The sequence below is a fragment of the Trachinotus anak genome, unplaced genomic scaffold (genome assembly GCF_046630095.1).
Source record: "Trachinotus anak isolate AG129_WGS33_773 ecotype Australia unplaced genomic scaffold, CSIRO_AGI_Tana_v1 ptg000021l, whole genome shotgun sequence".
Lineage (NCBI taxonomy): Eukaryota > Metazoa > Chordata > Actinopteri > Carangiformes > Carangidae > Trachinotus > Trachinotus anak.
Window position 1 is genome coordinate 7,881,977 of NW_027273872.1, and position 12,735 is coordinate 7,894,711.

Here is a 12,735-nt window from a genome sequence, read left to right on the forward strand (position 1 = left end):
ACTTATTAGAATTGTGAATGCTGGACTTTCTACAGTGTGTTGTTGCAACGTCTACTTAATTATCTGAGCACTTCCTCCACCGCTGGGTCGATAGAAGGACGTAAATTTACACTAGCCAGGTGTTTGTATTGTTTGTGCTGTTTGATTTGCACACGGGCAACTATCACAGTCAAACCGGTTTTGAATTTATAATTAAGCGAACTGCACCTTTCCGGTTCCCGTACATCTTAAACGTCACTCTCTGTCTGGACTGTGATTGGTCCATTTCAATCCTCGCGGGCTACTTGAACTGAGAGAAAGCAGGGTCTGAATCTAGTCTAAATGGACCGCGGCTAGTAGCTCCCCTTGTTTGCAGGTTGGTGACTATTTCGAAACTTTTACGAGTATGGCGACTTAAAAATCACATTTTTTTCACCCACATTGTAGATATTGACCCGCCGGCCGTGCGAGTTTTGTTTGTGTCACTGCACTTCCAGGTGCCGTTGCCATCTCAACATCTCAGTTTTGATTGTAAACGTTTCTGTAACCTTCTCAGCAAGGTAGCAGCTAATGCTAGTTTCCATTTAACCTTAAGTCTTGCAAGACATTTAGACTTAATTTTTCACGTGTGAGAAGCGCAAAACGAGAAACTAGTGAGCGATACGGGGGTAACATGTCAGGAGCTAACAAAGGGCAGGGAAGCGCGGCTACCGAGTATCCCAACCAAGAAAATATGCTGTCAAGACTGAGAGGCTCAACGAAACCCCGAGCGGCTGCAAACGAAAATCAAGAAAACCTTCCGCCGAAACAAGCTGCCGCCAGAACCGTCCTGGGAGTCCTGCAGAACAACCAGCGGAGTAAAGCCCAGAACCAGCGCGGCACAAAGGTTGGTTTGGGGTAGCGATGATGCTAAGTGGCTCGCCTAGCTCTAGCTAGTGATGGCTAATGATGACTGCATGAACAGGTCACAATGAGGTGCCGTTGCAGGTTTTGGAGGCAACATGTATCGTCTATCACCACGCTAGTTAATAATACCCTCATGTTTAGATAAGGTGGCTTTGCTGCCACTTTTAACCTTTTTTATATCTTTACAAATCTACAGATATATTTAAATGTAACTACAGCTGCCCCTGGTACTCAGGTTGTCCGCCATTTTAAAGTCACCTTAGTGCTACAGTATTTACTTTATTGCTGACTTTAATGGCTTGTTGTATGTAAGAAGGTTGATTCATAAAATTTCAGAAAGTGGTAAAATGCCCTTTATAATTTGACTAACTCTAAGATGTATTCAAATGTCATTGGTCCAACCACCAGTTCAAAACCCAGAGATGCTCAGTCTGTGATCACACATGACATATGTGGATGCTTACACTTATCAGTGGTAACATTAAGACATGGGTTTTTTAAAAAAAAAAAAAAAAAGCAGCAGATTCAAGTCTTAAATGTATCTTGTGGAATAATTGCTGTCTTAATACAACTGCCTCTTGGTTACTTGAAAGCTGCCACTATCGTATCACAATGCTTATAGTGGCAGCTTTTCTTAACTTCTAACTGTACTGCTGTATTGCTACAAAATGCCTCATGGGACATTCAATCTAAACTGCCCTTGTTTTTCACTTCCAGGAGTCATCACAGCCCTTGTCTTGTAAAAATGAAGATTTTAGCAAAAGCTGTTTCGAGAAGCCCTCTGCCAAGCAGCCCTCTTTCCAGATCCATGTGGATGAGCCTGATGGCGCCTGCTCAAAGAATCCACAGCAGGTGGTCGAAGCTGTCAAAGTAAAGCCCATCGCTGAAGACTCTCCACTGACCATCAACAATGCTGTGGCACGGCTCAGACAGCCCCTCGCCACCCTTGATATACCATCAGCGATGGATGTCAGCTTCGGTGGGTTGTGAAATGCACATGAAATCACCAACAGAAACTGACCACTAGTATTTGGTTTGATATTGGGCTGTGCGCTAAATGTAAAACTTTCTTTGATCAGACTCTCCCATGGACATGTCTGTGGTTGAGGGGGAGGAGAAACCCGTCAATGTAAACGAGGTCCCAGAATATGCTGCTGAAATCCACACGTACCTGAGGGAAATGGAGGTGAGATTTCAAGTGGAAATGCTATTGTATCTTGACTTAACTAAACTGCATTTGTGTCTCTAGACCTTAGATCATTCCCTTGGTTAGGTTATGCCAAGTTTTCCATTAGACTGTATTTAAAATGCAGTTTCTGAACTTGGCTGCACATGGTTTCTAACAGTTGTTGCCCAATAGGTAAAAACGAGGCCTAAAGCGGGCTACATGAAAAAGCAACCAGACATCACCAACAGCATGAGGGCCATCCTGGTGGACTGGCTGGTTGAGGTTGGAGAAGAGTACAAGCTCCAGAACGAGACACTTTATCTGGCCGTAAACTATATTGACCGCTTCCTCTCCTCAATGTCCGTACTGAGGGGGAAGCTTCAGCTCGTTGGGACTGCTGCTATGCTGCTGGCTTCGTATGTGTTCATTTTAAATTTATTTAGTGTTCAGATTACATATTGGTATCCAAGATGTGCTTTTCATCTGTGTAATGTGACTTTTTTAATCTTCAAATACAGGAAGTTTGAAGAAATCTACCCCCCTGAGGTGGCAGAGTTCGTTTACATCACAGATGACACCTACACCAAGAAGCAAGTGTTAAGAATGGAGCATCTGGTGCTTAAAGTGCTCTCGTTTGATCTGGCAGCACCAACCATCAACCAGTTTCTCACCCAGTACTTCCTCCATCAGTCTGTTACCAAACAGATTGAGAGTTTGGCAATGGTGAGCATGCAGCTGTTAAACTTTTTATACATTTGGCTAAGATGTTGGGAACCTGGTGCCAGGATGACAGATCATCTATAATCTTTCTCTTAACCAGAGAATCTGACCAGTGTACTGTATCTACAAATTACATGCAGCTCAGTATTTTGTGTGTGTGCAAAAAATATACATACACACACACACACACACACACACACAAAATACTGAGCTGCATGTAATTTGTAGATACAGTACACTGTATCTGTATACAGTATATATTTAAAAAAAAAAATCACTTTTTTCCTCCCACCTCAGTACCTTGGAGAGCTCAGTCTGATTGATTCAGATCCTTTCTTGAAGTACCTGCCATCACAGACAGCTGCTGCAGCCTACATCCTGGCCAACAACACAGTGACTGGAGGCTCATGGGTGAGTTTTGGGTGGAGTAGTAAGGTTATCTAGTAGAATAGAGCTACCTGCTAATCAAAGTTGCAACTCTTTTGAGCCAACACTTGACAAATGCTAAACATTCTTTGGTTCAGCTTTTGAAATGTGAATGTCTTGTGCTTGATTTTGCAATGATAGTAAATTTTGTTTTCCATAGCATTTGAAGGCAATGGAGCTGTTAGTGGCCTGAGAAGCTGAAAATTTTCACTTAATCAATTTTAAACAATTCAACAAGATTCAGTTGCAGCTTTTTTTTTTTTCTCCCCACCCTCCTAAGGATGTTTGCAAGCTTTTGTTAGGACTATAACATGTTTGAGTGGAAACAAGTGGAGTTCTGTCATGTGTGCAAACATGCAAGATGACTCTAGTTTTATCATCACAGCCTAAGTCCTTGGCAGAGATGTCTGGCTACACTCTGGAGGATCTGATGCCATGTGTTGAGGATCTGCACCGAACATACCTCAATGCTGCTCAGCATGCCCAGCAGTCTGTCCAGGAAAAGTACAAGGGCCCCAAGTAAGTACACTACTTAGAAACTAAAGATGTGATCACTGTTTTTGTAAGTGCTGTAATCTTGGTGGCTTTAACAAGTGTACTAAGTGACCTTAACACTGCCTTTTGTGTTTCCTAGGTACCTTAATGTTTCCTGCATTGACGCTCCAACTAAATTGCTGCTGAACTGAGTCCTTCCCTTGTCCATGTAGAGTTGTGCCCCATGTCAGTCTTAACTTTTTTTTTTTTTTTTTTTTTTTTTTTTTTTTCTTCTTCTTAAATGATGCGTGCCAGTTTATATAACATGGCCTGCTCTTCTTGGAGTAGTGCTTAATGTTCAGAGTTTTTAATGTTTGTTTGTTTTTTTGTTTTTTTTTTTTGTTTTTTGTTTTTTTGTTTTTTTTTTTTAATACCTAATCCTGACATTCATGCCAGATGCTACAGTTGTTGGTTAATCAAGCAGTTTTAATGTTGACTTTTAATCAGACAAATGTAGAGGTCTTTATCGCCTATGTAAACATGATGCTTTGATCTGCAGTGTCACCAACTCCAGTAGACCTGTAAATATACTCAAACTCAACCTTAATGTTGTCTTTTACTTTTTTTTTTTTTTTTTTTTTTTTTTTTTTTTTGTGGGTTGAGTTTGTTCTAAGCAGTTATTGCATGTTATAACTCCAAGAGGTGTAACCTTCAAATATCTGGCCTCATGAGATGCAGATTTTAAAGTATTGTCATGGAGTCAGCTGTCTCATTACATTAGTGCCTTGGAAATACAGTTTTTCAAGGCATCTTCGCACTGTAAAATATGGCTCTTGTAAATAAAATTCAATTAAAGACTTCCTTTCTGCATCTTTTTGGGCACATTGGCCTCATGGGGGCAGCAGAGGACCAGTTTTGGTCCATAGTTCTTCAAATGCATGATGACTTGGAAATAAAGTTTTGTGGAACAAAATGGTCTAGAAAACTAGTTTTTAAACGGGTGAACGCATCTGACTTGCCTAGATGGGGTCACAGTGGGTTTAAATGGTTCAGCTTTGTTAATTTCAAGCCTGTGATGGCTTATTGATCCAAGGGGCCTCACCATATGTGCATCTAATTACTGGGCATGAGGTTTTATGAGGCTGTGGTTGAACACTGAAGGCTAAACCCCTAAAAAGAAATCCTGTCCTTGGGCTGCAACTTTCTATTGGTTATGAACTTCAATTTCAGGTGCTGTAGTTTGATGTGTTGCATGACAGGTCTATTTTGTATACTCGAGGATATAAAGGGAGTGTACACATAAAAGCAACAGTTTAACACTATACAATTCAACAGCATCCCAAAGCAGCCTCTAAAATTACAGACCTGGGACGGTTTCAACTAAAACTGAACATATGTCATGGAAGGATTTATTATTATACTTGGTAAAAGTGTAAAAATACTGAAGCATGAGTTAAGATTAAGGGAGACTTTAAAGATTCTTGATTTTCATAGTTGACTATGATACTATGAATTGTTAAAGCCAATTATCACTGTTTTAATAAAGACATACAACAAAGGTTGCCCTTTTTGTCTACACATTTATCAGTTTGCAAATGACAGAATAGGATCAATGTTTTGTACTCATTCATCAGTGATTTTTATTTATTTTTTTTCCTGTGGAAGTGAAGTAAAGGCAGCCAATGGCGTTGAAGGCATCTCCCCATCTCCCCCCCCCCCCCTCATGATAAATTGGGAGGCTGGCTTTGCGTGAGGAGTCTGACAGCACAGGGGAAGCAGAGCCCAGCTGCAGAGAGATTTCCACCATTTCATTTCAGGAGAATGGACAGCTCCAAGACCATGCACAGACGCTCAACAGGTTTGCTTTATCACTGACAGCACACACTTGCGTCTAACTGGAGGAATAAACCATGGAAGCTGATGGGAATTCTATAACATAACCACAGCAGTTGGATACCTGCTTGAACAATGGCTCCTACAGCTACAGCACAGCATCTGTCTAACCCCTGAGAAGATCCAAGTGTGGGAAGAGAGCATTTTTGGAAGAGGTGGAGAGGGTGGGTTGCTTCCTAAACCCATGCCTGCCCCAAGAAAATTTTTGGTGGCGTCCACCTCGCTGCCCCTGGCACTTGGCTGGGGCTGGAACTTAAGCTTGTACGTGGGGATGCTCCTTGGGCTCCTGGTACTGATGATGCTTCTTCTCTGGATGCTTCTAAAGCAGCTCAGGAACTCCGTGGCAAAATCTGTGCTGCAGCCTGTCCGCTCTTTCAGACAGCCTTGCTTTGAACAGAGGTTTCAGCAAGTGTTGTGAAAAAAAAAAATGGCCAAAACACAGGACTGAGGCTTGTTGGAGTGCTTGAATGTGCTTTTGCAGATTCATGTAAGAAAATGACTTTAATATATGGTTTGTTATGGACGCAAGTGCTTATATTCCCTCACAAAATAATAAAAATGTATATTCTTATTTATAGAAACCATTGTCTATTCTTTAAGCAGCTTTATTTGTTGCTCCAGCATTTTCTTGGTCAGACAAGCAAAACAGGGAGTCTCATCTATGCTCTTTTTAGTAATTAAAAATACTATTAGAGCTATATCCTTTCACCTCTCAGATGAATTTACACAGCCAAGCTCAAACATCTAAATTGGTGAGTAAAAGCACAAGCCAAGATTAAATCTGCATCTCGATTCATGCTGATTAAAGCAATGCATTCAGGAGGGCAATTTGCACTCCTCTCATCTCACTGGAGAACTGGAAGGAGGAATATTGAGGATATGCCGCAGATGAAAAATACGAAAGGACCTGTGTGCCACTTGGTTCCTCAACTCCTGTCTCCATGTCAGGGGACAATATAAATGGGGCCCTTGAGGCAAAAGGTCGATATCAACTGCAAGAGCCCATATGCTTAACACTGATATTTCTCAGGTACTTAGAAGCGGTCGCACAACACAGGCAGGGACATTTGTTGCATGTGGAAAGATCGCACTCTTTGTTCAGTGTGACTTGGTAAATCTAACTCTTAATACGTTTTAGTTTTGTTCTTCAATCATCAGTCACAGGTGGCACGACTGCGTTTGATTGAATAGTCTGAGAAGAATCAATAGCCTCTTAGCCCTGAAGGGAGCATGTTAATTACACCTCGACAGCTGATTTCCTTATACAGCAACACAACAGTGGTTCAGACTGAGTGCTTGTACGTGATCCCTCTGCTATGTTAATATTACTCAAAAGCTGGAAATGTGGATATGTTCCTGCACAGGAAGAAACCATTGGATTTAATCAAAACTGTGAAGTTAACAATAAAAAATTATTATTATTATTATTATTATTATTATTATTATTACTACTACTATTATCTTCTTTTTTTTTTGAGGGGGGGGAGTTGTTTTCTGCCAAGAGTTATAGCAGCCCAGTCAGCTTTGCTCGGCATAAAGACTGAAAATAGGGTCAAACAGCACCTCTAAAGCTCACTGACTAACATGTGACATCTCCTTTGTTTAATCTTAACAAGTGTTAAGTGTTAAAAACTGGTCTTATGAATTTTGTTACCTTTCAACAGGGGCAGGCTAGGTGCTTCCTGGTCTTCATTTGAAGCAAAGCTAACTGGATGCTGGCTCAAGTTTCAGATGTAGTGTAAATGCATGACAGTGATATCGATGTTATCATCTAACTCTCAGCATATTTTAAAAAAATATTCAAACTATTCCTGTAAATATTTTCTCTCAGACACTTAATTGTCTGAAAATACTTCACAATGTATAGACTATATAGAACCCAGTGAATTTTTAGAGATTCTACCTCAATATTTCAAACACTTTGCTTGCCTGCTCCCTTAAGCAAGAGACCTGTAGATTAATGATAGATCCCATTACTGCATGTCCTCTGGCGCTGCGCTGTCATCTGTGACCTCACTATTATCGTGCCCCCTAAATAAAGCATAATATCTTTAAATGCAGCACATGTGCAAGTTAAGACAGAAAAAAAATACCTATAAACTAAACATGATGAGTCACAACAATGCCCTTTGCATTTCAGCTGGGTTTCCTCTGCAGACTGTGAGTCAAGACAGGATAAAAATTCCTGATGGGAAGTGGTGAGAGATTTTTTAGAGTGAGACTAGTAGAAAGGAGCTTTCAGATACTAAAATATAAATCAAGGTAAACTATGCCTCTGAGCAAGAGAAGAAAATAGGGGGAAAACACTTCACATAGGAGATTAACTGTGATGTTGCTAAATTAATATTTTATGATGGAAATATTTCGTTTCAATTTGTAATTTGGACACAGAATTTGCTATGAAAACCATTTAATGTTGCTTTGAAAATTATGTTTTCTAAAATGCTTATTACCAGATCTACCTCTAGCTTTAAAATTCTGCTTTTCATCTTTGATATAAAGTAGCTTATTTTTTTTTGGTAGCATGCAGTAAAGACATTGTTACTTCAGTTTCATTGTGTATTTGTTGTTAGGCTATATGATCATTTGAGTAATTTCAAATTTATCTGGGAGACACAATTCAATCTACAACTTGTTGTTTTTACACTTTGGCTTTGTATGCATTAAACGAACAACACAGCATTTTGTGTACTGCTGTAGTTGTGGTAACTGGTGGATTAGTTTTGAACAGTATAGATCTGGGAATCAGCATTTTAGATACAGTGGGGTCCATTCAAGTGGATGGAAAACTAGCCTCAGACTTTTAGACTGTAGGCCTGCTGTATCTATAAATTTCAAAGCAACATTAAATTGCCTTCATAGAGACCAAATGATGTGTCCAAATTACATGTGAATGAGTAGTTAGCTGTTCAGAGTAGTAGGCCTATCAATAGTCTCATCTAACTCTCAGCAAAAAAGCAAGTAAGTAAATTTTCGTAAATTTAACCCATTCATGTAGTCGGTTAATCTGGGTATGATCGTAGCTTCACACAGAGGTTGTATATTTGTTCCTTAATGGATATTAATCTAAAGTAGCTTTGTTCAACTGTTTATTCGCTGATATTGAAACCTAACTTTGTTGTCAGTTATGTTTTGAACTAATGCTATCTGACATTAGGTGTCTCCAATCTTGAAAATAGTTTCCCATCTGAATTTGAAGTCCATTCAAAATGGCCACAGTGGCACACCTGTAGTCCCTTTTGTCAGTAAGAAATCAATCTGAATTTCAGTCTCAAGCTACAAAACATTGACAGATACTTACTAGAAAAGGCAGATGTTATTCTCAAACTGCCAAAGATATTATGATGTGATATTTGTAGACACTCTTAAAAGATCCAAGAGCCCAGGTAACTTTTGTTGAAATGAAGCCATCGCCGTTTGATAAGAGCTTCCCTCAGCACAGAGGAAAATAGCAAACAGAGCTGATCAGTGGTGTCTGGGGAGACTCTTTGATTGATGACAGAGGGTATTGTCTGTCAGTCAGCACCTGACAAATTGTCCACAGCTCTGTATACCTGGCTGTCCCTCGGCGCTCTCCTCATGAATGAAAATCTCACACTGATTTAGTTTTGAAACTGACAACTCATGGATAATAGTAGGAAGTGAAAGCAATAGTCAGCAGTTTGCAGGCTCACTGACTTGGCTTATATCATTTAGAGGCATTTCATAGCTATTGCTTTCTTGATATCAAACAAATGTATTTTGAGATTCAGGATTCATTGTTTACCTTGGAAAGCTGACAGTTGACAGAAAGTTGCAGTTGACAAAACAAGGTCCGTTCAGGAGCTGTTCTGGAGCTTTAGATTATATTGCATGATCTTCCTCAGCAGATGAGTTTGCCCAGATATCATGGAATTGCAGATGTTTTTTTTAATTTATTACAGTCTCAGTGTATATACCATATAGCATGAAAAAGTAAATGTTTCCCTATCTCCTTAGTTAATCCATCAAGTACATTCAGGACAAACTGCTACATTCATGCACAGAACACTTTGTCAGTCTTTACATAAACTTCATCAAAATTAAGTATAATTGAAATTATTTTGAAATTCTATTTGTTTTTTATGTGCCATGCAGGGTGTGTATTGATTTAATACAAAATATGTAAAAAACTAATAAAATCCCTGACAGCCTTAGCTGTAGGCTACTTTGTGTTCACAAGTAAATGTTAGCATGCTAACACGCTAAACTAAGATAGTAAACATTGTAAACATTAGTACTTCACATCAGCATGTTATATTGTCACTGTGTAAATGTGTTACGAGCCCACTGTATTTCACAGTTGAGCTGGATATTCTGTCTGGGGAGAATTTCAACACTTTGCAAGGCAAGCAATTTGTGACTTGTGTTAATTTGGTGTATGAATTATTTATGGTGTCTGTAAGGGGCCAGTATAATGTTTTTCTACAGCCAAATGGTTCTGTCAAAATTGTTAAAACAGTGTCTGAAATTTTAGGTTTGGGTTGTACTTTAACATTTTACCCTTTGGCTCTAGCATCCCAATTAGGGTATTCATTAAAATTTAAATGCAATTAAAACTGTAACAATTAGTTGATTAATTGATTAGTTAGTTGACTGACAGAAAATTAACTTACAACTATTTTGATCATTTAATACTTGTTTTAATATCTTTTAAAGGAAAAGTGGCAAACCTTCTCTGGTTCCAGTTTCTGGAATGTGAGGATCCAATGTTTCGTCATCTACAACAGTTAACTAAATATCTTTGGGTTTTGGACTGTTGGTCAGACAAAACAAGCCATCTGAAGACATAAACTTGGATTCTGGTAAATTGCAACAGGCATTTTTTACCATTTTCTGTCATCCATTCATACTGTGTAGACCAAACGATTAATTCAGAAAATAATTGGCAGATTAATGATAATGAAAATAATCCTTATGCAGCAAATAACAGATGAATCAAACACACTTTTTTTTTGTTTGTTTTCCATATTTCACCATGTGGAAAACAGTAAAACCAAACATAAAAGTGATTGTCAGCTTTTAACTTGCTGTTACATCAACTACATACAACTTTATGTGTAAGGAACAAAATATATTTGGATAGTAGGAAGCAGTTACATACATTATCTCAAGTGCTTAAACTGAAGCACAATAAAACTCTTGATCAAAGTATCCTATTTGAGCTTTTATAGATTCGTGATATTGAATATCCAAAGCATTATCCATTCAGCATGCTTGGGATTGATGCTGGTGGACTAAAAGACTGCTCAATTAGATGGGAGAAATATCTCCATTTAATCTGTTAAGTTTGTTATTAGCTGCTAGTACACTTGTTTATTTGTGATTAAAGGAAATTGGCTCCGCATCAGTCTGGGAGGCTGTGAGATGAAAACAGCGAGCTTCCGTAACTTGATCACAGCTGATATGGTGTTCACACTCTTATCCTCTCACAAGTGCTCACTTTAATTAAGGCTTGCAGGGATGAGGACAGCAATGATGATATGTGAGCTGCATCCATGGTGCTTCGCTCTGCTGATCCCTCTGCTCCTATCAGGCATCAAGCCTCTCCGGTTTGTCTCCTGTTCAGCATAACACACATTTACCTCTGATTAACTATGCTGGAAAACATGCTGTCCTGAGAAATGTAGAGCATGGAACATAAAATGAATGATAGAGATCAAAAGGGAAGGGGCACCTAATTAAAAATTACATGTTAGATGATTTATTATTTGAAAAGAAGGACAAGGACAACCTCTCTCACAGACTGATTCATAACATTTCGCTAATTATGGACCAATGTTGTTAATCACATCAAGACATTTGCTCATAAAATATCATTGAGGCTCAGTGATGAAAATGAACATAGTACATTTACCAAGATACTATTTTGAGCTACTTCTTGGGAAATATTGATTACAGACTTTACAAATAAAACATGTGATAAGCTTTTCAAATATGATGCATTATTATGGATTAAACTAAGCAACAGACCATGAAATATATTAAATTAGCTCCATCTTAACCAAATACAACAGTGAAATGACACTTAATCATGAATGAATGATCAAATTACATGATATAAAACAGTTGAATGTGAGATGGTCGTTTATCCAACTACCAAGGTATTAATATTCTGTAACCCCCTCAATAATGGATCCTTTTACAGCGAAAACATCACCATTTTTGCAACCAATACCTCTAGCTTTAGAGAACAGCATAAATTTGGTTTTAAGTGCATTACAAGTTGAAGATCGCTAAGTACAGTTTGGAGATTTGCAGATTTTCCACAGCGAGCTGAGCAATACAATATAATATTGTATGATCAGCATTCAGATGTGCATAGCAGTTTGTTAAAGATTAAATAATATTATTAATAAGATGGAAGCACAGTGCTTTTTCTCATTCAAGGCATTGACCATTTACAACCAAATTGATGGCAGAAACAGTGCTGTGCATCAGTGGGGAACCGTCAGGGCCTTCTAGGGCTGCAGAGGAGGCAAACATATTAGAATGTAAATATTATACTTCATCTCTTTCAGTTCTAATTTGTAAGTCTAATTTTATAGTTATTTTCTTCGTATTTTAATTTTTGCTTCATTCTCTATCACATTTGCGTAAAAAATGGAAGGGTTACTGTCCTAAAACCATGACTTATCCAGTCAGATTTCCATTTTTTGTAGTTGTAGTTGTTGTCTGTAGGCAGAGAGAAGGTTTTCTGGCTCACTCATTGGTGAGGAGATCATAATCGGGTAATCAGGTATATCTGAATCAGTGTGGTGCCGTCGGGGCACGCAAGGTTAAAGTTAAAAGTATCAGAACAATACTGAAGTGTAAGCCATATCTCTCCCTATATCTGATCTCAGAACAGCTTTCTTTCCCATAAAGCATCTGTTGCCTATTTGCACCGTGTAGCTTACTGCCCACTTATGGTGGCAGCAGGCTGTTGCCCCTGCAAGCTAGTTTGACTTCCAGCCGTTGAAGCTATCGTTTGTCGTTTTCTTGGGTGTGACCCTGTCCCGTTGACAAAGGCTGGAGCTTGTCAAGCGCAGAGGATATTTGACTGGTGATTAGCTATTAAAAAAAATGACATAGAATATGCTTGTCTATCCATAAAAGACACTGCATGTATCTGATCTGAATGATATACCAGTTAATGATGTGTTGCATGT

General features: G+C 38.8%; 1 protein-coding gene across 1 annotated transcript; it reads left to right on the top strand.

Moving 5' to 3' along the window:
• The first annotated feature begins 255 nt into the window (after positions 1-255).
• Positions 256-4,534, top strand: ccna2 (cyclin A2). The gene is made up of 8 exons (XM_071457897.1): positions 256-865; positions 1,603-1,864; positions 1,965-2,071; positions 2,246-2,469; positions 2,572-2,776; positions 3,071-3,184; positions 3,585-3,718; positions 3,834-4,534. Exons 1-8 carry the CDS (start codon positions 653-655, stop codon positions 3,883-3,885), a joined length of 1,311 nt encoding a protein of 436 aa, XP_071313998.1. The 5' UTR covers positions 256-652; the 3' UTR covers positions 3,886-4,534.
• Positions 4,535-12,735: the final 8,201 nt, after the last annotated feature.

Bases quoted from the DNA above. Each gene is read 5' to 3' on its own strand.
- ccna2 (XM_071457897.1), top strand. From the start codon at position 653: ATGTCAGGAGCTAACAAAGGGCAGGGAAGCGCGGCTACCGAGTATCCC. The intron at 1,865-1,964 runs GTGGGTTGTGAA...TTCTTTGATCAG, and splicing joins AGCGATGGATGTCAGCTTCG to ACTCTCCCATGGACATGTCT. The intron at 2,072-2,245 runs GTGAGATTTCAA...GTTGCCCAATAG, and splicing joins CGTACCTGAGGGAAATGGAG to GTAAAAACGAGGCCTAAAGC.